At 36.9% G+C, this 23,403-nt stretch overlaps 2 protein-coding genes across 2 annotated transcripts in view; both read right to left on the bottom strand.

The window, feature by feature from the left end:
• LOC111720929 (CMRF35-like molecule 1) overlaps window positions 1-19,993 on the bottom strand; it is a 43,373-nt gene extending 23,380 nt beyond the window's left edge. The window contains 2 exon segments of the mRNA XM_031964890.1: window positions 17,705-17,826; window positions 17,828-19,993. Of these exon segments, the coding sequence (XP_031820750.1) occupies window positions 17,705-17,826; window positions 17,828-17,917 (212 nt within the window). The 5' untranslated portion in view covers window positions 17,918-19,993.
• Window positions 96-20,136, bottom strand: TREML2 (triggering receptor expressed on myeloid cells like 2). The gene is made up of 5 exons (XM_023503985.2): window positions 20,004-20,136; window positions 10,932-11,252; window positions 9,597-10,029; window positions 7,121-7,227; window positions 96-6,193 (listed from the first exon to the last, which is right to left on the bottom strand). The coding sequence occupies exons 1-5, from the start codon at window positions 20,044-20,046 to the stop codon at window positions 6,180-6,182; spliced, it is 918 nt and encodes a 305-aa protein (XP_023359753.1). The 5' UTR covers window positions 20,047-20,136; the 3' UTR covers window positions 96-6,179.
• Between the last annotated feature and the right edge of the window lie 3,267 nt (window positions 20,137-23,403).

The raw sequence follows: 23,403 nt of genomic DNA, 5'->3' as shown, positions 1-23,403 counted from the left end.
CTGGACAAGTCACTTAAACCCAATTGCCTCTCAAACAACAACAAAAAAATTCTAACACACTTTTCCTTATTTGTAATTAGGCTATTTGTACTTAATTCATACCTTTGGTTGATTTATTTATAAAAATACCCAGAAATGCTTCACATTTACTTTAAACATTTGATTGATTTATCAATTGACAAGACTTTAAAAATGGAAAATAAGCTTTCTTTTATTTACACATTTTTAAAAAATATATTTTCATTTATATTTCAGCAATAATTACAACTGACAGTTATGAGGCACATTTACATATATTTCATTTAACTCTTATAACAACAATGAGGTAGATACTTAATAGCTTTTGACACTTAACAGATAAGAAAACTAAGGCTGAGAGGTTAATCAGCTTTCCCAGGATCACATAGCTAATTAAAGTGTTGTGCTCTGAATTCAAAACTAAGGCTTTTTTACTCCAAGACTAGCATTCTATCTATTATCTACTCTGTCAAGTTAATTTAGCCATAGATCATTTCAAGGTTAGTCCCAAGAAAGGCTTAATTGTTAAGTGAAAGTATGATTCAGGAAATGTGGCAGGGACAGGGACAGGGACAGACTCAGATCCAAGGAAGAAATCTAGTAATCATAGAAATCCAGAATAGAGTGGAGTGGACATGTGGCAGTAAGACTTCTAGGTCATAAACTAACAAGTTATAAGATTAACCCTTAAACTTTTCCAAAATAAGAATTATGTACAAGAAGTAAAACAACTTCACAGTCTAAGATATTAAAGGCCCCAGTGAAGTAATGTCCCTGTAAATTAAGAGTAGAAAAGGCTAATTCCTAATCCCTAGGAAGTTCAATCAATATTCCCTTCACCACCAATCACTACATTCTGGTTGGGTTACAGAAGAAGACCCACAGTATTGTAAAAGAACTTAATACTGCATCATCCTCATCCTGGGACACACAAAGCAGAAATGGTACTTTGCCAGAGAAGGCAGCATAACAATATGTTTTGTTGCAACAATAATAATGATGGCTAATATTTTCACATTGTTTACTGTATGCCAGACTAAAAAGCTAAAGGCTCTTTTACAATTATTATTTTATGATAGAATTCTAGGTAATATTATTATCTCCATTTCACAGTTGAGAAAATTGAGGCAAATAAAGGTTAAGTGATTATCCAGGATTATACAACTAGTAAGTGTCTAAGGCCAAATTTGAACTCAGATCCAAGTCTCATGCTCTTTTCAGTGAACTATCAAGCCCCCAGAAAATGCTCAGCCAAAATCCATTGAAACAAAAGGAACCAATGTTAGTGACTTCGGGGTGGGGGTAGGAGTAGAGTAAGAAAGCAATTCACCAGGATGGGGGCAGGGGAGAAAGAAGAAGACACCTCTGCAAATAATAACAACAAAATAACAATAGGACCATTAATAGAACCATTTTTCTAAAATATTATCTTTCCAGTAGGCTAGAAAACAAGAGTGAAAAATGGATTATAAATGGGAGAACCAATTATGAGAAGACAGTCTTGAAATACACTATACTAAACCTCACAACACTTGCCTACAGCCGAATCAGGTTTTTTTGTGGAACTAAACAGCATAATGGGAGGGCACATAAAGGAGGAGTAGGAGGAAAGAAGATCAAGGAGAAATTAATGTCTCCTAATGAAAGCAATGCTTTAAAAAAAAAAAGGAAAATTCACTTAAAGGGAAGAGGGCTTGAGGAGAATGATTGAATATGCAAAAGGGAGGGCCAGAAACCAGAGGAAAGGAAGAGGGAAAGCTTAATTCAGTGATGTCTCACTAAAGAATGTTCCCACGGAAGCAGAGAGGTACTTTTTAAATGGAAAATGGGAAACTTACAATTGTTATAAGCTGCAGAGATTCAGTGTTCAGAAAAATCACTATATCTGAGAGTGGATAACATATTGCTTTGGAGAAGAAGCAGAGCTTCTAGAGGCAATTGACACCCAGAAAAGTAAGAAAGTATGAATCAGAGCAATGTTATTACAAATGAGAGAAAATGATCATGGGGATGAAAAGGGATAATGTAATTCATAATCTACTTTCTCTTCCTCACCCTCTTCTTAAATCCTTATAATTTGGCTTCTGAATCCATTGTTTCCCTTAAATTGCTCTCCAAAGTTATCGATGATCTCTTAATTGCTAAATCAATGGCCTTTATTCAATCCTTGTTCTCCTCAATCTTTCTGCAGCATTTGACACCATTGATCGACCTCACTTTCCTATTTAATACTCTCTTCTCTCTAGGTTTTTGGAACAATACTCTGCTGGTTCTCCCTGTACCTATCTGACCATTATTTCTCAATTTCCTTTTGTGGATCTTCATTCAAATTACTTCCTCTAACCACAGACCCAGAGCCATCTCCAGTCATCCTGGTCTATGTCTTGCCACTGAACTATAATAACTGCAGAGAAAAGAATAAGGCTGATGACTTTATACAGCCCTGCCTCACTTAAGTGCAATTCACCTGGAAGACATCACTTTCCTTATGATAGTAATCCTCTTTGAGAACAAAGACAGAACAACATTCTAACCAAAAGTGTCCCCTTCTCTTTCCTTCTCCTTCTAGATTACCTTACTTAATGATCTCATCAATTCCCATGGATTTAATTACCATCTCTAGGCTGATGATTTTCAATTATACCAATCCTGTCCAACCTTTTTGCTGAACTACAATCTCATATCACCTACTCCCAGACTTCTCAAACTGGATGTCTAGTTGAGTCTTAAACTCAACATATCCAAAGCTGAACTCATTATCTTCCCTCTAATATCTCCCCCCTTTCCAAACTTCCCTATCACTGCCAAGGGTAACACCATCTTTCCAATCTTCCAGGCTCACAATCTAGGTGTTTTTCCTTTCATTTCTCACCTGCCCCTTCATCTAATCTTTTGTTAAAGCCTGTTCATTTCACCTTTATAACATTCCTCATATATAATCCTTTTTCTTTTCTGATACTGCTACTGCCCTCATATAGGCCCTCATCACTTCCAACTATAGATTGTAGCAATAGCCTGTTGATAGGTCAGCCAGCCTCTTTCTGTTCCCTGTCCCCACTCTAGCTTATTCTCCACATGAAGAGCTATTACTGTACTGCAAGAAATAACAAATATGATGAATACACAGAAACATGGAAAGGTCGATGTGAATGAATTCATAATAAAACAAGCAGAGCCAAGAAAATAATATGAATAATGACTACAACAATGAAAATGGAAAGAACAATCAAAAAATAATAAAAAACTATTAAAAATAAATAATTTTTAAAAATTAATGTTGCAAACTTACAAAGAACAAATAGAACTCTGAAGATGAGATAGGGGATTATCCCACTCCACTCCTTTGCTGAGGTAGAAAATACACAAATGTGATACACATATTTTGTATATATAAATATGACATTTTCTCAATGTATTGATCAGTTTGGCTCATTTTTTCCTCCTTTTCATATTTTTCTTTAAAAAATTCTGGTTATATGGATCTGGAATGAGTGAAGAGGGAGAAAGACTATGGGAATTTTGGTAATGTAAATAATGAAAAGTATTAATAAAAATTTATTTTTAAAAAGATATTTGGTAGGTGGAAGTAGGAACCAGGCTAATGGCTGATCCTTCTAATAACTTTTGGGGTTCTTTAGCCACATGCCCAATATGACTGTTGACTATTCTAATGGTGGGTCAGTATCAATTACGCAAAAGCTTATTGAGTAAGCTTTAATTAAGCTCTTAACTATGTGCCAGGTACTGTGCTAAATGCTGCAGATACAAAAATGGGCAAAAACATTTTTTCTGGACACTAAAGTTCAATAGCATCTGGCACCTAAACTTGACTTTTGTTCTCCACTATTTTCAGCATCCATCCTAGCCTGGAGAATGGGCAGAAAGACATTCTTCCCAGAAGACTTTCCAAGTCATTCCCAGAGCAAAGATAAAATTTCAGAAAGTTATTCTAGTTGCACATCTCCATAGATATCAGCCAAAGCAAAGGACCCAGCATTGGGTGGGCAGGGTACCCAGGGCTAACCAAGTCTTAGAATATATTAGTTCTGATTGATACCTGATTAAAGATGCCTCCGGCTGCTGATCGTCAGATCTTGTGTTCCTCTCTAGCTAATCAATTCTCATATATTCTCATGTTGACCAGATGGTTGAAGACCATTCTCTTGTTTCTCACCAATATATATTTGGTCCTTGTAGGTCAGGAGTACTTAACCTTTTATTGCAAAGTCTGTCTCTTTTAGTAGTCTGATGAAATCTATGAACATCCTCAGCATATTTAAAAATTAATATAATAAAATATTGTATTACAAATGTTTATAAGATACAAAATATCATATTATAAGATTACAAAGGAAAATAATATTGAAATAGTTACCAAAATATTTTTCTAAATGAATTCATCTACCCCAATTTAAGAAACCCTGCAAGTCAAGCACACAGTATAAATTCAGAGGGAAGAATGTATAATTCCTTCTACATTTCTTACATTATAGCACAGTATGGAGCATACAGTAAATTGTTAGTAATGCTAAATTATTAGTGAATTAGTAATAAATGCTTTTTGGAAGAATGAATGAATGAATGAAATCTAATTGGCTCTTACTTTGCCCAGTAACAGGGTGCACAATCTAGTGCTGAAGTACCTTCATTCTGATCCATACATTAATTATGATTTGTAGACTGTGTCAAATCTATTAACTAGATTTGAAGTATCCCTGAGAGGAGGGATGTCCTGAGGCAAGGAAAGTCAATTATAGACTCTGATGCCCCCAAAATTGCCTTTGTTAATGACCAGGCTTACTCAGGAATGGCTAGAAGTAGGATAGTCATGAGTACCATGTTTAAAGAATTTAAATGCCCATCCTGAATCATAACCATTATCACCACCACCAGGAAAACATGGAAAATCCCAGGAAAGTGACTCTTGCTCAAGTTAAAATCAAGGGAACAGGCTCAGGTGGGGATTAGTGGGGGAGAGGCATAAAGATTGCTAGATCATTTCCTTTAGAACAGAACAAGCCCAATTCAAGGGAGCCTGGGAGCCTGGTTTTAATCAGGGAATCCTTCTCAGGGACTACCCCCAAGAGGGTTTCACTTCTCCTCAAAGGAAAATTTTCAGACTTCCACTTTCTTCAAAGAGTAAAACTAGTTCAGAAGGGAGTTCACAAGTACCCGTGTTCTTCCCCATTCCTACCTATTCCATGAAGCTAAAGTTTAAGATGAGATATTCAGATAATGTAGAAAAAAAAAAAAGACAATTCCAGGTTTCTCCAGTTTCTTTCCTTGCAAAGGGAGCAATACAAGATCATTTTATTCATTTGCAAAATGGGCTAATAAGCCCCTTGCTACTATCCCTTGTGGTGTTGTTTAATTTCAATCATAGCCATTTCTGACCCCTTTTAGGATTTTCTGGGCAAAGATACTTGAAGTAGTTTGCTATTTCCTTCTTCAGCTCATTTTACAGATGAGGAAACTGAAGCAAAGAGGGGAAAGTGACTTGCCCAAGTTCACACAACTAATAAGCATCTGAGACAGGATTTGAACTGCTATCCATTAGGATTTATGTAATACAGGTCTTTCATTATGGGCAGAGTGAAAAGGATCCCTCTAGTTCATCTTAAGGGGCATTGTCCTAGAATTGTTCTGTTCTGGAATCCTATCTAGGAGATTCCGAGAACCAAAGGAAGGCTCAAGATCCTTATTCTTCAAGAGACAGTGGTAGAAAAGACTTCATTATTATATCTACTCCAACCCCCTACTTGTAAAAGATCACAATAAACTTTTATGAAGATGAGCAGGCTGTCTATTCTTCTGTCCCATCAACAATGGCCTGGACACACACCTTTCTTGTCTTTTGCCTTCAACTTTGGGAAGGGAATGATATTGGTTTTTTTAAAGGCAAATACCCAAATCCTTGTACAATATCCAACCATCCTCAGAATCCAGAAACAGGGATGGATTCTCATCCCACTGGACACTGCAGTCAACTCTTCATTAATTATCTTCCTTTCTTCTGAGCCTGGTACCAGAAGAACAACTGGGAGAGGATCTTCCTTCCATAGTGGCTGAGACAGGGTAATCACGGACTACTTAGACTTAGCCTGCTTCTTAGCTGAAGTCAACTCTTTAGACCTGTTGGGCCAGGGTAAAACTGGATCATCTTACACATAATAAGCTGCAAAGATATAAAGAGAATAGAGTCCAGTTCATAAAGAATAGAGATACTATAGCAATCTATCATTCCCAACCCATCTTGGGACAATCCTATGTGTATTTTCCTCCTCCACTCTCATCCCCCAGATTCAGGACTAAAAATGGGGAGGAACTCTTCTTGTATCCATTCAAAAATAAGCCCCTTGTCTTCCTTTTTTCTTTGTATTCCCACAGTGTCTGGCCCAAAGAGATAGGGAAGATACTTGTGATTTCAGTGATATAAGAAACTCCCAGGACAGGAAATTCCCTCTGCCATTACAGATCAGCAATGATATAACTTATGGGATAGAATGTTTAACTAGAGCATTGAAGGATTAAGTGACTTAAGGTTTCATAGGCCATATGTATCAGAATCAGGACTTGAAATTAGATCTACCTGCTTTTAAATCAGCTTAAAAGCTTGTTGTTTGATTCATTCCCCCATTCCTAGAATGCTCACTTTTGTGCACCAGGCTTCCTATAATATTCAACTCTAATTTCTCCTTCTGCAAGAGTTCCTCTAGCTGCTAGTGTCTTCCTCTTTCAAATTATTTTCTCACTAATTTGGAATTCCAACTATTATGTATATATCTTGGATATACCTAATTATTTACAGGGTTTTTCACCAATAAAATGTAAGCTTCTTGAAGACAGGAGCTGTTATTATCTTTTTCTGTCTCCCCATTGATTAGAACAACAAATAGTATATCTTAACGTTAATGCTTGTTGGAGGGCTGACTGACTACTTGACAGGGAAATCTCCACATCCTACATTCTGCTGTTCCCCATTCATTGGTCATGAAGTGTCATAAATATCAACTCCCCCCAGGGACAGAAAAAGGAAAAGGAAAGACCTCAAAGGAGATCTGGGTCAGCCTCTTGCTTTTAGGCAATTCAAGTTTTTACTTACTTCCCATGCGTTTCTTTTTCCATAGAACATAGAATACAACTGAAAACATCAGGATTGTGAAACTTCCCCCCAACAACATGGGAACAGCAAAGCCAGAGTTGTAGAAACTAAAAATAGAACAAAATAGGATAATAGAGGGGAAATAGGGTTAGCATAGAATGCCCCTTCTCACAACTTCCATCCTGGATTGAGGGAACTGGTGAATCCAAAGTGATAGGAGTGGGGAGGGAGAGGAAGAGGGTTACTTAACCCTTCTTAATCCTGCTCCAAAGAAAGATACCCAAAGGCTCTCTAGCTAGAGGTACCAGCAGAACTCCTAGGTGGCACCCTTATTTATCACTGGATTCAGAATAAGGAAATAATAGTCCCTGTCTACCCAGATGTGAAATAAAATTAATGACCCTAAATTTTAGAGGGAGAAGTCATTCACTATATAGAAAATTGCCAAGTGATACTTAGCGTGATTCAAGATTGTGTCCTCTGGCAAAATGAACCCTCAACTCATCCTTATAATCCTTCATCATAAACTCCTCCTCACACCTCCCTAAACATACACAAACACACACACACACACACACACACACACACACACACACACACCAACTTTATTCTTCTATTGGAGCATATTTTCAGAGGTCTCTATCAGTAATTGATGGATACATTATTTTCCCTATTTCCCCATTTCTCCCATCCCCCATTTCCTGCTTCATATTTATAATCCCCTATTCTTCACTCTTTGACTTGCAAACAACTTCTCTCTCTTTCCTGTCTACAATCCCTACAACCCCCACAACTGCCTTGAGGATCCAAATATATATCCTATTTTCCTTCTCCCATCTTTCCATTTCTGATCTTCCTAACCAAATTGATTGACCCAAACATCTTCGAGTTGGGAATTTCTATAACATCTCTAGCAAGTGCTTGTCTAATCTCTTCTTAAAGGTCTCTGCAGTAAAGGAGAATTCATCTCTTCCCAAGGGAGTTCATTCCAATTTTGTCAGCTCTAATTGCTTTTTTTTTTTTTTTTTTTTTAAAGCTCAACTAATGATTTCTTCAGTAGAAAGTACTCCTGAGAAATTCCCTGTGTCAATACCAAGTGGCACTTTCTCTGAAACTTAAAAGTCTTGGAAATTTATCTGGATCCCTGGAGATTAAGTGAATTGCCCAGTGACTTATTCTTTAAAAAAAAAATAAATTTCATCTTATTTTCCCTGTGACTTAATTTTAAACCATGCTGGCTTTTTGTGCTCATGAATTAATTTTCTAAATGTTTACACTAACAATCTCTTCTAAAATATGTTTCTGAATTTTGCTTGAAATTACAGTCAAGTTTACTGGCCTATAGATTGCAGTCTCCATGCTCTCCCCATTTTAAAAAGTCAAGACAACACTTGTTCTTCCTAGAACTCTAAAAAAATCATTGACCACATGGTACAACAATCATATCTACTAGTTTTTTAAGGATCATAGAACAAAGTTTTTATGGGCTTGATAGATTGAATTCTTTTACTATCTCCTTACTTATCTTCAGTTTTAATTTCTTATCATTTTTATTCAGTCATTTTCAATCCAAAAATATTCCTCCTTACAAGGGAAAACAGGATAAGAAAACAGGACAACTCTTCCTTCTTCTTGCCTTTCATCATCACTATCTTGATTACTAAAAGGAACAGCAACATTCTACTTAGATTTCTTCTTTTCCTCAATTTAACTTAAAAAAACAAAACTCTTGGATTTAGCTTTCCTCCTCAGCCTCATCACTCTGAACTTTACTGTTCCTGATAGTTTTCTCAAAAGGTCATGTAACACTTTTGTATTCATCCTCTATTCCCTGTCCTTCTTACCTTCTGATTGTGACTTTAAACATCTAAATTTATTAGGGAACTTTTTGTGCATTCACATACATTTTTTCCTGGGTACCAAACTTCTTTCACCATTTTTCTTTTTTATTGGAATTATTCTTTATATTTTCAGAATTTCATAAGAACTTGCCATTCTTTCAAGATCATTTTCCTCTGATTTTCTCATATCATATGTCTTTTCTCTCATTCCAGTTTCCCAATCTGTACCTATCTGTATCTCCTAACCTTATTCTCTGCCCTATTTCCTATTTCCCAACACCTATATAGTTCAAACTGTTCAAAATATCTTTATTTGCCATTCTTCATATTTTAGATTAGATCATTTTGATTAGATCCCCATTCCCCATTTTGATTAGATCAACTTTGTTCTCTATCTCCTATTCCCAAATTCACTTCCCATTGTCAATCCATTGCCATTCCACACAAGTATAATCCACCTAACTACCCCCATTTTCCTCTTTTAGTTCCCTACTTTTCACCCACCTCATTTGACAAAAAGTCAAGTCAGACAACAGAGGCAGAGTGATAAGTCTAATGTGAGTCTTGCATCAGAGAACCATCAGATCTTGATAGAGAGTTGCTAACATACTTGATAACTAAGACTGGTAGGATACCTGTTAGGAGGCAATGTCTTGGGGTGTGTTCTGGTGATGGTGGATCTGGTACAGGAAGATCTGGCCTTGACTGTGACCAACATCACTGGAGCAACATGGGTAGAACTTGCTTTGTGAGAAGATCCATTATTTGCTGAGTGTTTTGTGGTCATCCTTAACATAGCAGTGGTTATGGGTGTGGTGACTGCTGTGGATCTCATCATCACTCTAGTTACAGTTGTCACTGATCTTGTCATTATAGGAAAAGTAGTTGTGTCAGCTGGCATCCTACCCACTGAGGCAGGTATAGAAGTAGTGATAGGAACCACTGTGGGCAGGTTCTTGTCCTTTTTGAGAAATGAGCCAGTGGTGACAGCAGTCCTGAAGATGGCATCTGGTTCCTCAATGGAGGTTTCTTTTGTAATAAGTGGGATGTTTCTCTCAGTTGAAGGAACTGAGGAAACAGATAGAAGGAAAAATTAACATAAAAGTGCTGACTAGGACAAGGGACAGAAGAATCTGCCCCCAGAAGTTTCCAGTAGGGTTGTTCAATGTTATCTTCATTCACTTTAGGGACTTCAAATATATATTCATTACAACTACCATCTATGTGACCCCAAGCAAGGGACAAATGGGACAAATTGAATGTGAGCAAATGACTAACTCTACTTTGAGTGAACCAGGGAATTAGGGTTGTAGGGTAGTACAGCAATCCCATCTCTTCTGCTGGTAGGAGTTGGCCCTTCCTTAGGAAATAATTTCCCTCATTTTCATAAAGTCTGGGAAGAAAGAACAACAGGATTCTAGATTCATAGATTTAGAATTAGAAGGGGCATTTGAGGTCAACTAGTATACTTCAGTTTATAGAAGAGGAAACTGAGATCCAGAAGAGATATACCATGACAATGAAATCCTGAGGGTGGCAGTTTGGGGCAGAGCTCTCCCCAGAATCTCAACAGAAACATGACATGAGGGTTGGGCTGGGTGAACGGTGCTCCTAACTGTGCCCCTTATCACTACCCTGAGACAAAGCTACCTTTCTGGCATCATAGTCCTAGTTCTGACTCTTTTTTGTAGAGGATATTTCCATGATTCTTTTCTCTTATCACCTGACATCATTTTCTTATAGATGTGGTGTTGTCCAACTGAGAGAGGGGTGGGAAATTTTGTTCCCTTAAATACTAATTTGAATTACCAGAAGGAATACTGTGGGGAGAAGTAGGGAAGAGGAATGTAATTTCTCTTCTCTTAATCTGTGACTTTATTTCTTTTATATCAACCTCAATTAAGAGAAGAGCTGATGAAAATTCTGAGAATCAAGGTGACCTCCTCCCCCCTCTTGAGTCAGACACTCACCTTGTGAAACCACCAGCTGAATACCTTTCACAGGATATAGGGAGCGTGAACTGTTCCTCATACACCAATATTTCCCAGAGTCCTGGTGCCTAAGTCTTTCCATGGTGACAATGAGAAGTCCGGTCTGGGAGTCATCATGAAGTTTGTAGGGGGGGCTCAATCCTGAGCCCCGACTGAACTTTGAGTCACACTTCTTTCTCCTCACCTTGCACCAGACCTTGCCCTCCCATCGGTCAGAACGGATCGTATAGGAACATTGAACAGACAGTGTCTCCCCTTCTTGATGCTGGACTGTTGTATATACATCCTCTGCCTGGGAGTCTGGGGGATGCACACCCCATTGGAAATGGACAAAGGGAAGGGGAAAAAGAAAGAAGAAGGAATAATAAAACTAAATGATGAAGGAAGAGGCTAGGAGTCCCCAAGAGATGGAAGGAACCTGAAAGGTCATACAATCCAACCTTTTCATTTTCCAAATGAGGAAACAGGTCTAATCACATAATTTTCTCAAGATCACACAGGGAGTAAGCAGCAGAACTGGGCTTTGGTGCTCAGCTTCCAAATCCATTGCTTTTTCCATATTACAAAGGGAGCATTGTTATAAGGAATTCCTCTCTGGAAGCTCCCTACACTAATAAAAATATTCTAATAAAAATAATAATAGCTTACATTTGAAAAGTATGTTACATACAGTTTTTCATTTGATTCTTACAACATCCCTAAAAGAGGTAAATGGCATTATTGTCCCCATTTTATAAATGAGCAAACTGAGGCTCAGTTTAACTTGCCCATGATCATACAGGTAGTAAGTGAGGAAGTATTTGAATCCGGCTCTTCTTGGCTTTAAGTCCAACTTTCTCCACACTATGGCACTAGTTAGCACAGCCTTGTCCTCCCTTTCCAAGGTCAGTAAGAATCAGTCAATAAATCCTGTGTTGAGCATTCCCTATGTATACACAGTCTTGCAGTTGGAAGTATAGGAAGGAATACACAATGAGGGGAGAACAGTTCCTGCTTTCATAGGACTCCCAGTCAGATGGGAAAAATACTTTCCCTGTCCTAGAGTCCCTCCCACCGGAGTGGGGAAGGCAACCTAAAGTTAGTGTGCTACAGAGAAAATTGTGGTGGCCTAGAGCCAGCAGAGGATTTAGTTTGAACCCTACCTCTGACCCAGTCTGTACTTCCTTGGCTGATAGTTGTCTCACCCTGAGTTTCCTGGTCTATAAAGGGGGTGTGTGTGTCATAATAATAACTATAATACCTATATTACACAGTTTTTGTGAAGACCTATAGAAGTCTTGTGAAGACCTGTAGAACACTTCAGAAACCTTAAAGTACTATACAAAGGTCAGCTGTCAATGATAAACAAGTGTGGGTAAATACGAATGCATTCTGCTTTAAGGAAATTCATTATGTGAATATCCCAAGTTACAAAAATCATGATAAAGGAATGATTTCATTTCACAAGTTCATTTGTCATATAAACCCCACTTCAACATCTTTAAAATGAGGTTTATTCAACAAATCTGTCATTTAGTGAGCACTCATTAAGTACCTACTGTTTGCCAGACACTGATTTGATTTCTATTTCACTATTAAAGAAATACAGAGTGTATAGAAGAATTGCACATGTTTAACATATATTGGATTACTTGCTGTCTAAGAAAGAGGGTGGGGGGAAGAGAGAAAAATAAATTTGGAACACAAGGTTTTGCTAGGATGAATGTTGTAAACTATCTATGCATATATTTTGAAAATAAAAAGCTAAAAAAAAGAAATATATCAGCTGCATGCAAGATGGTAAATTTCTTGGAAGGTCTTATAGACACTAAGATTAGGAACAAAAGAGCTAATCAGAGGGATTTTCCTGGAAGAATTTAGGTGAATTTTGGAAATTACTGAGTTTTGGAGGCCAAGGAAATGAATAATAGGATTTAATGTTGTAAGGAAACTTTGAGATCCTCTACATTTGACTACTCTTTAGTTTCCTATGTTGCGGTATCATCCACCATCTCTTGCCTCTTCTAAGAGCTAAACTGTATGACCCTGAGAAAATCATTTAACCTCTCTGTGTCTCAGTTTCCTTATCTGAAAGTAATGGTATTAAATTGGATGACCTCTAAAGAAGTTGTAGGTCACATAACAAACAAGACCAAGTAGATATTGGATTTTTTGGTTTTGGGGTTTTGGTTTTTTTTTTTTTTGATCCATGCAATCTATCAAAATGGGTTATGTACCAAAGACAATGGAGTTGTCTTGAGGGTCTAGGTCCTAGGCTCTAGGACATCAAAAATCCAAAAGAATCTGCAAAAAATATATAGATAGTGCCTATTCTGAATTCCCTCAGTAGTTTACCAGCAGCAAGGCTGGACTAGCTGATTCAAGAATGCACAGTATAATCCAAACCCATACCTCAGTATCCCCTTTCCTTTTCCTAGTGCAATGAAGAAGTTTTCTAGAGGCTCAATGGCTAATATTGTTGCAATGTTCTGTGCTACCAAAAAAAAAAAAAAAATCTGTAGAAAGGAAGAGGAACAGAAAGATATGTATGAGGGGAAGAAATACGTCTGGATTTGAAAGAGTTCAACCCCATACCTACTCCACCCAGAACTTGATCTGTCTTGAGCCAGTTCTGTCTCCTCAAAAGTCATTTGGGGCAGAAACCTATGATGAATCATGAATTGATTGCTCAATGTTGGAGAAAGTTGAAATTAAAAACTTATGGAACCCACTGTCAGAGGGAAGAGAAAGAGAAAAGGAGCAATAGAAAAATTAAGATATATGTTTGTGAGTAGACATGGCTAAAATTACCAAAGATCTTAGAAGGAAGAAAACTCAAAGGTTTTGAGGATAAACAAATAAATTAATGAGGAAAACATTAACAATAGGAAGAAAAATGGGCTCCAAATCTATTAAACTAATCTAAGCTTCTAGAGGGAAAAGTACAGTAAAACAAAGGAAATGAATCACATTCAATACGATAGAGGACCCTGTGGAGTTTAAGCACAGGACCACAATGCTATTTCTAAGTGTATTAAAAGAGAAATGAAGAATTATGAAGACATAAGTTATGGCCTCTACAGGAGAAATAGTAGAATAAAAAATCTGTGATGGAAAGCCTCACCAAAGAAGGAATAGAAAAGACTACTGATTAAGAGTAAAATTATAGAGATATAAAGAGCAATATAGAAGAAAAATAGAAACATAATTAAAAGAAGACATGTTGTCCATTCATTATTCATTTTGAAGACAGGATGCACAGAAACAAGATAAGGATTACAGGTTTTCCAGAAAATCGTTAAAAGTCAAAAAAGCTAAACACCATAATGCAAGAAATAATACAAGAAAATAGCCCAGAACTTCTGAACATAAAAAAAGGAAATAGTTGTAAGAATGCCTAATGGATTGATTCTAGTTCCTTTCAGATCTAAATCTATGATCCTTTGATCCTAGATTGCTCCCCAAATCTCTGCCTTGGTCCTTGCTCTCTTAGTCATTGTTCTCTTCCATCTTAGTATCTTAGTGTATCTGTATCTTAGTGATCACATCCTAATGGTATGGGGAACCAACTGAACTGGTCAACTGGGAAATATAGTGTTCTTTTTTTCTTTCTTTCCTCCTCTCCTCTCCTCTCCTCTCCTCTCCTCTCCTCTCCTCTCCTCTCCTCTCCTTTCCTTTGCAATACCCAAAGGAATGCAATTTTTGATCACTGAAATCTAGCAAGATATCTTGGATTCACCAGCTAGATTTCTTTCTTAAGGACCTTTCCTTAAATCTAAATCATTGTGGCTCTCAATGATTGAACAATAATAAGTCCCGGGTCAAGCTCCCAGTGGTCATTAGTTGAGCCCTGATTAACTCAGAATAAATGTAAATAGAAGTGGTCAGGAACTCTGAGGGTCTTCCTCTCTCAGATTTCTGTTTTGGACTAGATGAAAGAGGCCATTTTTTTGCCTCCATTACTAAGGGGCATTGCCTTGGTCAGACTAAGAGTTGTTAAAAATTTTTGCTTTAAAAAGTCTCCCATTGCATACTGAGCTGTCTCTAAAGGTCCTGATCTATATCTGGCCACTGGACTCAAACTGCAGGGACAAAGTGAAGCTAGTTCTATTTTACTTAATTCCAACTCACTTGCATGTCATAGGATCACCTCCTTGATGTCATGGTCCTCTTCAAGGATGAAGGATAGCTTCAGCTATCATGTCTGTGAAGATGATGCCCAAATCTGCATATCCAATTTTAATCTTTCTTCAGAACTTCAGTATCATGTCACTAACTGTCCTGCTTGATGTTTCCATCTAAATGTTCCATAATTACCCCAAATTCCCTTAATGGAACTGGAAAACTCATTCCCCTTTGAATTTGCTTATTTTTGTTGAGAGATCATCTTTAAATCACCCAGGTTTGCAACCTTAAAGTCATTCTTAATTCCTTTCTCTCCCTCAGATCCCATTTTCAAATCAGTTGATTGTTAACTTTCTCTCACTTCTTCATTCATCCTCTTTTCTCTACTCAAATAACCATTGTCCTTACCTAGACTGTCCATCACCTCTGATCCAGATTGCAGTAGCATCTTCACTAGGCTCTTTCTTACCTTTCAGCATTTCCTTCCTCTAATCCATTTTTCAAACAGTGGTCAAAATCATATTCATAAAACGTAAATATGGCAATATTACTCACCTGAATAAGTCATTAATATCACCCTATTGCCTCTAGTTTAAAATACAAACTTTCATTTAAAGCCTTCCACTATCTGATTCCAATCTGGATTTATAGATTTATTTCCTATTAATTCTCTTTCATACCACTCATATGCTAACCAAATTGACTTTCTAGCAATTCCTCAGATATATAATTGACTCTACAATCATATAAGAGGCTACCTGGAATTCTATCCTGGAATGTTTTCCCACTTCATCTCCTTTAACACTGTCCCTAGCACATACAATATTCTTAATAAAGTCTTATTATTGACTGACTTCATCTCCACACCTCAGAACCTTTGCTGTTGTTTAATCACTTCAGTAGTGTCCAATTCTTCGTGACTTCATTTGGGGCTTTTTTTAAGCAAAGGTACTAGAGTGGTTTATCATTTTCCTACTCCAGTTCATTTTATAGATGAGGAACTGACACAAACAGGGTTAAGTGATTTGCTCAGGGTCACACAGATAATAAGTGTCGCAGGCTAGATTTAAACTCAGTAAGATGCATCTATCCATTGTGCCACTTAGCTGCTGCCTTGGAATCTTTAGCTTCCTTCAATGCTCAGTAAAGCTTCTATTTCTTATGTGAAGGTTTTCTTCATCCTCCTTCACCATTTCTCCCTCAGTATTATTCTTTCTTAATTACCTTGTAATTACCTTTATTTGTTTATCTGTGAGCAAACTATGCCCATCCTCTTAATAGAAACACAAATTCTTTGATTAGAGGATTTGTTTAATTTATATCATTTTATCCCTACTTCCCAGGATCTAATAGGTGCTTAATAAATGTTAGTTTAATTTGTGATCATATATTTTAGCCTTTCATCCACCCATTTTGTGAATGGGAAAATAGAGACCCAAACAGATGGAGTGATTTCACATTTCTCTTTCCACTGTACTTTGACATCTCCATGGAGGGAAGGATGAAGTTACATTGAATTGCCTGGTTCTTGCTTCCTATTAAATTACCTGCAAATAGTAATTTCTCCAGGGCTCCCTAATAGCTCAAGACCTACAATAGGAATACTGAAGAGAAAAGGAAGGAGAGATTCAATTCCAAGTCACTGGAAAATTCTAATCCAATATCTACTATAGAACTATTTTCAGTTTTGAGTAAGCCTGTTTCCTTTTCTGAATTGTTTGGTCCTAATCTAGATAATTTAATATATAAAGGGCTTCTGGACACCCCATCTAGAAGTGAGAATTTTACCTCTTTGACTGAAAATTTCTAGCATAGGGGAGACAGATTTCTTTTTGGGATGGGGCAGAATTTACCCTGCCTTGAGGTCGGGGATGGATAGGATGACTTTGTTGGAGCCTTTGTTAGGACCATGTTGAGTCATTGTATGGTTTGGAAATCAACTTAACCCTTCCAATCCACTTTTTGTAACCCAAGAAGATATTTCCTAACCCTATGTTGTCAGGATTAATGGGAAGTGATAACCCAATCGCCATGACAATAGGGATGAACAATTTCCATAAGGACCAATGGTCACTGCTATGCTAGATAGCCATTTCTAGGAATTGATCCCAAAGTAGGCTGGCATCATCATTCTCAGAACCACATATATCCATTTTTATTCCCAAGGGACTTGTAAGTTCACTTGCTGATGAAGTGAAAGTTGTGGTGTCAGAGTCAATCAGAGACATTGAGCTTTTAACCCCCTCACAGAGCTTAAGAAAATATTTTGAAAGTCAGTTCTTTTAGGAGAAAAATTAGTATCCAAGATAGAGTCCTAGCAAATGGAAGTCCCCCCCAAACAGAGATTGATCTGGATTCATTAGTATCTCTAATTTGCTTGCCATTTTCATAGCCAATTATTTTGATATGCTCAACAGTTGAGATCATTCTCTCACAAATAATTACATCTCTCTCAAATGATATTCTAGTTCTTTAGATAGTGAATTAAAAGGAGAGTAGAACAAGTCTTTCTGAAGTGGGGTGGAAATTGAGTAAAGCCCTCTCCATACCATGTAGAAAATCCCTCTCCCACCTCCCAGACAATCTCTCTCCCATCCCTCAGAAACATGCAGTCATCCCAGGCCCCACCTCTCTTCTCAGACTCTCACCTGAGACACAAAACAGCAGCAAGAGGAGTAGCAGCAACCAGAGACAGGTCCCTGGCTCCATGGGGTTCTGGGAGGTCATGGCCTCCTCTGAACACTCCCCCAGGGACGTGGGCACCTTGGGGATCCTGAGGTCAACGTCCAAAGCCAGCTCTGGGCCTTCCCACCTGGGTCTGGTGAATAGGATGGTGAAGTTGTGAAAGTGAAATTGCCCATTTAGGGAAATGAGGAAACTTCTGGGAACCCAAGCGTGCAGCAATCCCAGGGCCCCAACCGCAGGGGGCCCAGAGAGAGCCTATCACTGGGAGAGGCAGCCTGTTGTTGCTTCCGTTCAGTTCCTTGCTCATAAGTATTGCAGGTGTGGCCAATTCCACCCTGCCCTAACGCTCCTCTGCCCCCCAAGGTTTGGTGCTCCTTAAAACAGACAGAATAATTGCCATTTATATAGTCTTTAAAGCTTGCAAAGCATTTGATATAAACTGTATTTTTGGGTCATAATCTTGTGAGGTAAACCAGTCCATCTGCCTCACACAGAGAAAGAAATTGAGGCTTGCAGTGAGGTCCAGGAACTTTGTCCAGAATCACACAGCTTACCATTCCTTGAGGCAGATTCAAAACTGATTTCATCACTTTCCACTCCTCTGCTCTGTCTCCACAGATAATATAGGAACCTTCAGCTCAGAAAAAGAGAGGACCATTTGAGTAGGTGAGAGCAAAGTCTATAGAATAAATATGATACAGGGGAAAGATGTGGGATCTGGAGTCAAAGGACCTAGGTTTCAAGTCTGGTTTTGCTACTTACAACCTATATAATCTTGGACAAAATCTGGGATCCCTCTCTTAATGTTTTCTATAAAATGAGCTTCTTAAATTTCTTTTCAATTCTAAAAATTTGAACTATGTTGTTATTTGTTGTTCAGTTGTGTCTGATTCTTTATGATACCATTTGGGATTTTCTTGATAGAAATATTGGAATGGTTTGCCATTTTCTTCTCCAGTTCATTTTACAGATGAGGAAACTGAGGCACACAAGGTTAAGTGTTTTGCCTGGGGTCTAAAGCCAGAAACTAGCTATTGGTTCTTTAAAAGGGATTTTCCCGGATCAGCATGTCTCAGTGTCTATAGTGTTGCCCAGAGAGGAGTACTCTCCAGGGAACTAATGCTTCATTCACACGTGACCATTCATACCTTCTGAATCAAAGACTATTAGAACTAGATGGGAACCCCAGTTCTAATCTAACTCATCTAGTCCAACTCTTGCCTTTAAAAGAAGAGGAAACTGAAATCTGGAGAAGGGAAGATGCTTACCAAAGGTCACACACAGAAAAACAGAACTGGAGGCAAGGTTTCCTAGAAGTAATTGAATGGCATAGTGACTAGAAAGCTGCTCTTGGGGAGGCAGGAAGACCTGAATTCAAATCCAATTTCAGGCACCTAATAGCTGTGTTATCCAGGCTGGATGTCCAGGAGTTTGCTGAAGTTGAGTCATACCAGTTTAAACTGATTGTTAAATTTTTACTGGGAACATTTGTACTGTTACCTATCAGGCATGTTGTTTTAAAATGATAGTCTTGACTTTAAAAAGTGTTAGAGAAAATATTATCACAAAGTAAACTCAAAAGTGTATTATATGTATATTTTTCTCCATGGAATGCCTATTGTTGAGCATTTATAGACATACTTTTAAATCCAGGCAAGTCATTTACCCTCAACCCCAATTTCCTCATCTATAAAATGGGAATAATAATAGAACCTACTTCCCAGGGTTGTGAGAATAGAATGCAACAATATTTGGACTATGCCTTGCAAACCTAGTACATTATATAAATGCTATTATTCTTCAGGGCTCTTTCTATTGTATCTCCTCTGACCCATTCACACACATTCTACCTTATTTGTATACACGTCTTTCCTCCTGTATTAATCTGTAAATTCCTCAGGAACAGGGCCTATGTACATTATCTCTTTAACACACAATTGATGTGTTTGTTGGATTCAGTGGAATGGAACAGAACCAAGCTGCATATCCATTTACAAACCCCACTGCCACTCAATCATGCTTGCCAATTGTGCACTTAGACATATTCATGCACAGTGCTCTTCAACAGAATTCTGTTCACTCACCCCCATGTATTCATTCAGTCACACATACATATATTCCCTCCCACAAAACAATATTTTGTGAACCAAACTTGAAAAAGATCTCTGGGGTATCCTTATAAATACTCAACACTGTTGGTTTCTCTCCCTTTTCCCACCCCTCATTCTTGGTCTTTACAGTCAGTGGTCCCCATGCACCTACCATCTTCCTTGTGTCTCCCACACCACTTCACAAGAACCTGCATCTTGCTGCCTGCTTCCTCTCACTCATCTCTCCTTGTACAAACCACTCCTTAGAACCACCCTCTTCTTCCTCTCAGTCTCATGCACAAATATATGCATAACCTCTTTTCAGTTCCCCATACTCTTATCTCTATCCCCCAGCTGCCAGCAACTAAAATGACCCAGCATATGGGAGGAGGCCTCCACCCTTCTTGTTCCCTCTGAGTCAACTGCTAACATCTGTTAGCTTTGCACTGTTCTGGTTGGGAAGGTAGTAGACCATGGGAAGCCCACATGGAATGAAGAGAGCCATCAGGGTATATAAGAACATAATCCAGAGTTGAGTATCTATTCTGTCCCCTCATTCTTCTCAGATGGGAATTAGATATCCTCCTGAAGCTCTGGGGCCCAAGATTTTAACACTGAGCTCAGAGATGAAAGGAAAAGGGAAAGTTCCTTTGTGTATAAAAATATTTGTAACAGCTCTCTTTGTAGTGGCAAAGAACAGGAAACTAAGAAGGGAGTGCCTCTCAATTGAGTAACGGCTGAAGAAATTATGTTATATAAATATGTTGGAATTTATTGTGCTATAAGAAGTGATGGTTTCAGAAAAAGCTGGGAAGAATTCTATGAACTGATGCAGAATAAAATGAGCATTTATTTGTTTGTTTTTTTACTATGCATTAGATTGTGAATTCCTAAAGAATAGGGACTGTCTTTTGCCTCTTTTTGTATCCCCAATACTTAGCACAATGCCTGACATAGAGTAGATATTTAATAAATTTTATTTAGTGGTACATGGTACCTATACAAAAATTGATCATTTATTAGGGCATAAAAACCTCATAATCAAATGCAAAAGGCAGAAATGGTAAAGGCATCTTTTTCAGAACTCGGTGTAATAAAAATTACATGCAATAAAGGGCCTGGAAAAGAGAGACTAAAAACTAATCCTAAAGAATGAGTGGGTCAAATAACAAATCATAGAAACAATCAATAATTTCAAGAGAATGACAATAATGAGAGAACAAACCTAAACTAATATATAGTCAAAGCAGTTTTTAGAGGAAATTTTATATCTCAGAATGCTTACATGACTAAAATAGAGAAAGAGGAGATTAATGAATTAGACATGGAACTAAAAAAGCTATAAAAAGAAGAAATTTTAAAACCCTAAATATCAAATTAGAACTTTTGCAAGTCAAAGCAGAGATTAATAAAATGGAAAGTAAGAAAACAGTTGAACTAATAAATAAAACTAAGAGTTGATACTATGAAAAAAACCGAGAAATTAGATAAACCTTTGGTTAATTTGCTTATAAAAACAAAAGAAGAAAATCAAATGACAGCATCAAAAATGAAAAGGGTGAACTTACCACCAATGAAGAAAAACTTAAAGCAATAATTAGAAGCTATTTTGTCCAAATTTGCACCAAAAAATTTGACAATCTAATTGAAATGAATGAATATTTACAGAAATATAAATTTCCCAGGTTAACAGAAGAGGAAATGAAGTACTTAAATAATCCCATTTTAGAAAAAAATAATTGAGCAACAATCAATAAACTCCTTAAGAAAAAAATCTCTAAGGCCACATGGAATTACAACTGGATTCTACCAATATTTCAAGAACAATTAATTCCAATAATATATGAACTATATATAAACTATGTAGGGAAAATAGGCAAAAAAGAGTCCTACCAAATTCCTTTTATGACACAAATAGAGTACTGATATCAAACCAGAAAGGGCCAAAACAGAGAAAGAAAATTATAGATCAAGCTCCCTAATGAATACTGATGTAAACAAAATTAAATAAAATATTAGCAAAAGAGCTTCAACAATTTATGATCAGGATAATATACTATGACCAAGTAGAATTTATATCAGGAATGCAGAGCTGGTTCAACATCAGGAAAACCATTGGCACAGTTGACCACATCAATAACAAAACTAATAAAATTTATGTGAGAAAGTCATTATATGCAAAAAAAGCTTTTGACAAAATACAGCACCCATTCCTACTGAAAACACTAGAGAGCATAGGAATAAAGGGTGTTTTCCTTAAATATCTATTTAAAACAATTAGCCAGCATTATATATAATGGGGAGAACCTATAAGCATTCTCAATAACATCAGATGTGAAACAAGGATGCCCATTATCACCACTATTCAATATTATGCTAGAAATGTTGGCTGTAGCAATAAGAAAAAGAAAAAGAAGGAGTTAGAGTAGACAATAAGGAAATAAAACTATCATTCTTTGCAGATGATATGGTGATATATTTAGAGAATCCTAGAGAAACAACTAAAAAACTTCTAGAGACAATAAACAACTTTAGCAAAGTTGTAAAATATAAAAGAAATCAGCATAAATCATCAGTATTTCTATATGTACCAGCAAAACCCAGCTGCAAGAGATAGTAAGAGAAATTCCATTTAAAACAACTGTAAATAAAATAAAATATTTGGGAATCTAGCAGTCAAGACAAACTCAGGAAATATATGAACATAATTACAATTTTCATACAAATAAAGTTGTATCTAAATAACTGGAAAAACACCAATTGCTTATGGGTAGGCCAAGCTAATATAATAAAAATGACATTTGTACATAAAATAGCCTATTTATTCGCTGCCATACAAATTGTCAAAAATTGTTTATAGAGCTAGAAAAAAAATAACAAAATTCATCTGGAAAAATAAAAGGTAAAGAATATCAAGGGAATTAATGAAAAAAAAAAAACTGTATAGGGCCATGGCCTAGCCATACCACAGCTAAAACTTTATTATAAAGTAGTAGTCATCAAAATCATCTGTTACTAGCTGTGGTAAATCAGTGGAATAGTTTTGATACACAAGACATAATAATCAATGACTATAGTAATCTACTGTTTGACAAACCCAAAGACTCCAGCTTCTCTGATAAGAAATCATGATTTGACAAAAATTGCTTGGAACACTGGAAAATAACATATCAAAACTAGTCATAGACCAAAGTCACACCCCATGCAAAAATGAAGTCAAAATGGGTAAATGATTTAGGCATAAAGGATAATATTATATGCAATTTAGGAGAGTGTGGGATAGTTTATCAGATTTGGGGGGAAGGAAGGAATTTATCACCAAAGAACTAGAGAACATTATGAAATACAAAATGATTAATTTTGATTATATTAAATTAAGATTATTTTGCACAAACAAAACCAATACAGCCAAGATTAAAAGTGAAACAAAAAACTAGGAAACAATTTTTACAGCAAGTATTTCTGATAAAGGTTTCATTTCTAAAATATATAGAAAGAACTGAGTCAAATTTATAAGAATACACCTTATTCCATAAGTGATAAATGATCAAAGAATAGGAACTATTAATGAA

This window comes from Sarcophilus harrisii, chromosome 4, assembly GCF_902635505.1.
Source record: "Sarcophilus harrisii chromosome 4, mSarHar1.11, whole genome shotgun sequence".
Classification (NCBI taxonomy): domain Eukaryota; kingdom Metazoa; phylum Chordata; class Mammalia; order Dasyuromorphia; family Dasyuridae; genus Sarcophilus; species Sarcophilus harrisii.
This window is presented reverse-complemented; position numbering and strand designations above follow the sequence as displayed.